The sequence below is a fragment of the Penaeus vannamei genome, unplaced genomic scaffold, assembly GCF_042767895.1.
Source record: "Penaeus vannamei isolate JL-2024 unplaced genomic scaffold, ASM4276789v1 unanchor214, whole genome shotgun sequence".
Classification (NCBI taxonomy): Eukaryota; Metazoa; Arthropoda; class Malacostraca; order Decapoda; family Penaeidae; genus Penaeus; species Penaeus vannamei.
The window spans coordinates 20,001-21,020 of record NW_027213218.1 but is presented as its reverse complement, the minus strand read 5'-3'; the positions used below and the strand labels follow the sequence as shown (position 1 = coordinate 21,020).

At 34.9% G+C, this 1,020-nt stretch overlaps 1 protein-coding gene across 1 annotated transcript in view; it reads right to left on the bottom strand.

The window, feature by feature from the left end:
• Positions 1-772: 772 nt before the first annotated feature.
• The window catches only part of LOC138860902 (protein OS-9-like), a gene marked incomplete at its 3' end in the record, with an annotated part of 14,382 nt that continues 14,134 nt past the window's right edge, over positions 773-1,020 (bottom strand). Inside the window, 1 exon segment of the mRNA XM_070119437.1 lies at positions 773-1,020. This exon segment is cut by the window's right edge and continues 7 nt beyond it. Coding sequence (XP_069975538.1) covers positions 773-1,020 — 248 coding nt within the window.

The window sequence follows — 1,020 nt, the reverse complement described above, 5'->3', positions numbered from 1 at the left end:
TTTTGTAATTACTACCTGTCTTGAATACTGTACTTTTAAATGTAAACACTTGTATGGAGTGAAAATGGCAATGAATATTTTGTGGTTAATGTTATTAGGGCTGATCATAAAGCCTGTTACTCAGGGTATATGGGCTTTTGTGAAGTATCCTGACTTTATATCAATAATGTAGTTATTGCATTCCAGTGCTATTGTGATTTTGGACCTACGGATGTTATGAATCTGACTTAACTGAGATGCAGTTCACCAGTTCACTGATGTTTGTGTTTGATGGTCTTGCATTATAAGAATAGGGGAGATACTGCGCAAGTGACATACTTGTCGTTTAGTTATAAATGATTCGTATTATATGTGTAAGCATATATGTTTTGTATTTCTTATATTGCACTAATTGTCTTTATATAATTGTCATCATGCAAGGCATATATATATTTTGCTTATTCAATAATCACTAGTTGTAAGGGCATCAACCAATGTGGCAATGTAAAAGAGGGTTTTATCATTTATATAGTTCTTATTGTTTTCCCTGCATATCTGAAAAGTTTACAGATTTTACCCTACAGATTGATAGAGGGATTATCATTAATTTTGTAAGTAAAGTTTACAAGTGAATTGTTCACAAGTTGGACCCTATAATAAAGGAGTTATTTCCTGTGTCATCTTTAATCATCTGGTGAAACAATCACTACCAAGGATCATCACATCTCTCATTTAACTTCTAAATATTTTCACACACATCATTTATACTTACTCATTTTTTTAAGGAACTCACCATTTTCCTCAAGTGTAATCTGTGTCTCTACCCCCATAACATCCTCCTTGGCTTCAGAAGCCTGTGCATTCTTCTGTTTCTTGACGGGATACAGGCGGAATATCTTGATACTCATCTTCAACTCATCATCATCTGCAGTGTCTGATTTCACAGGCTCAAGCACGGACTGGCTCTCTCCCATTTCAGATTCATGGGTTCGCTCTTCATTTTGCTTCAACCATTTCTCCTTCAAGTTCTCCTCTTCCTTT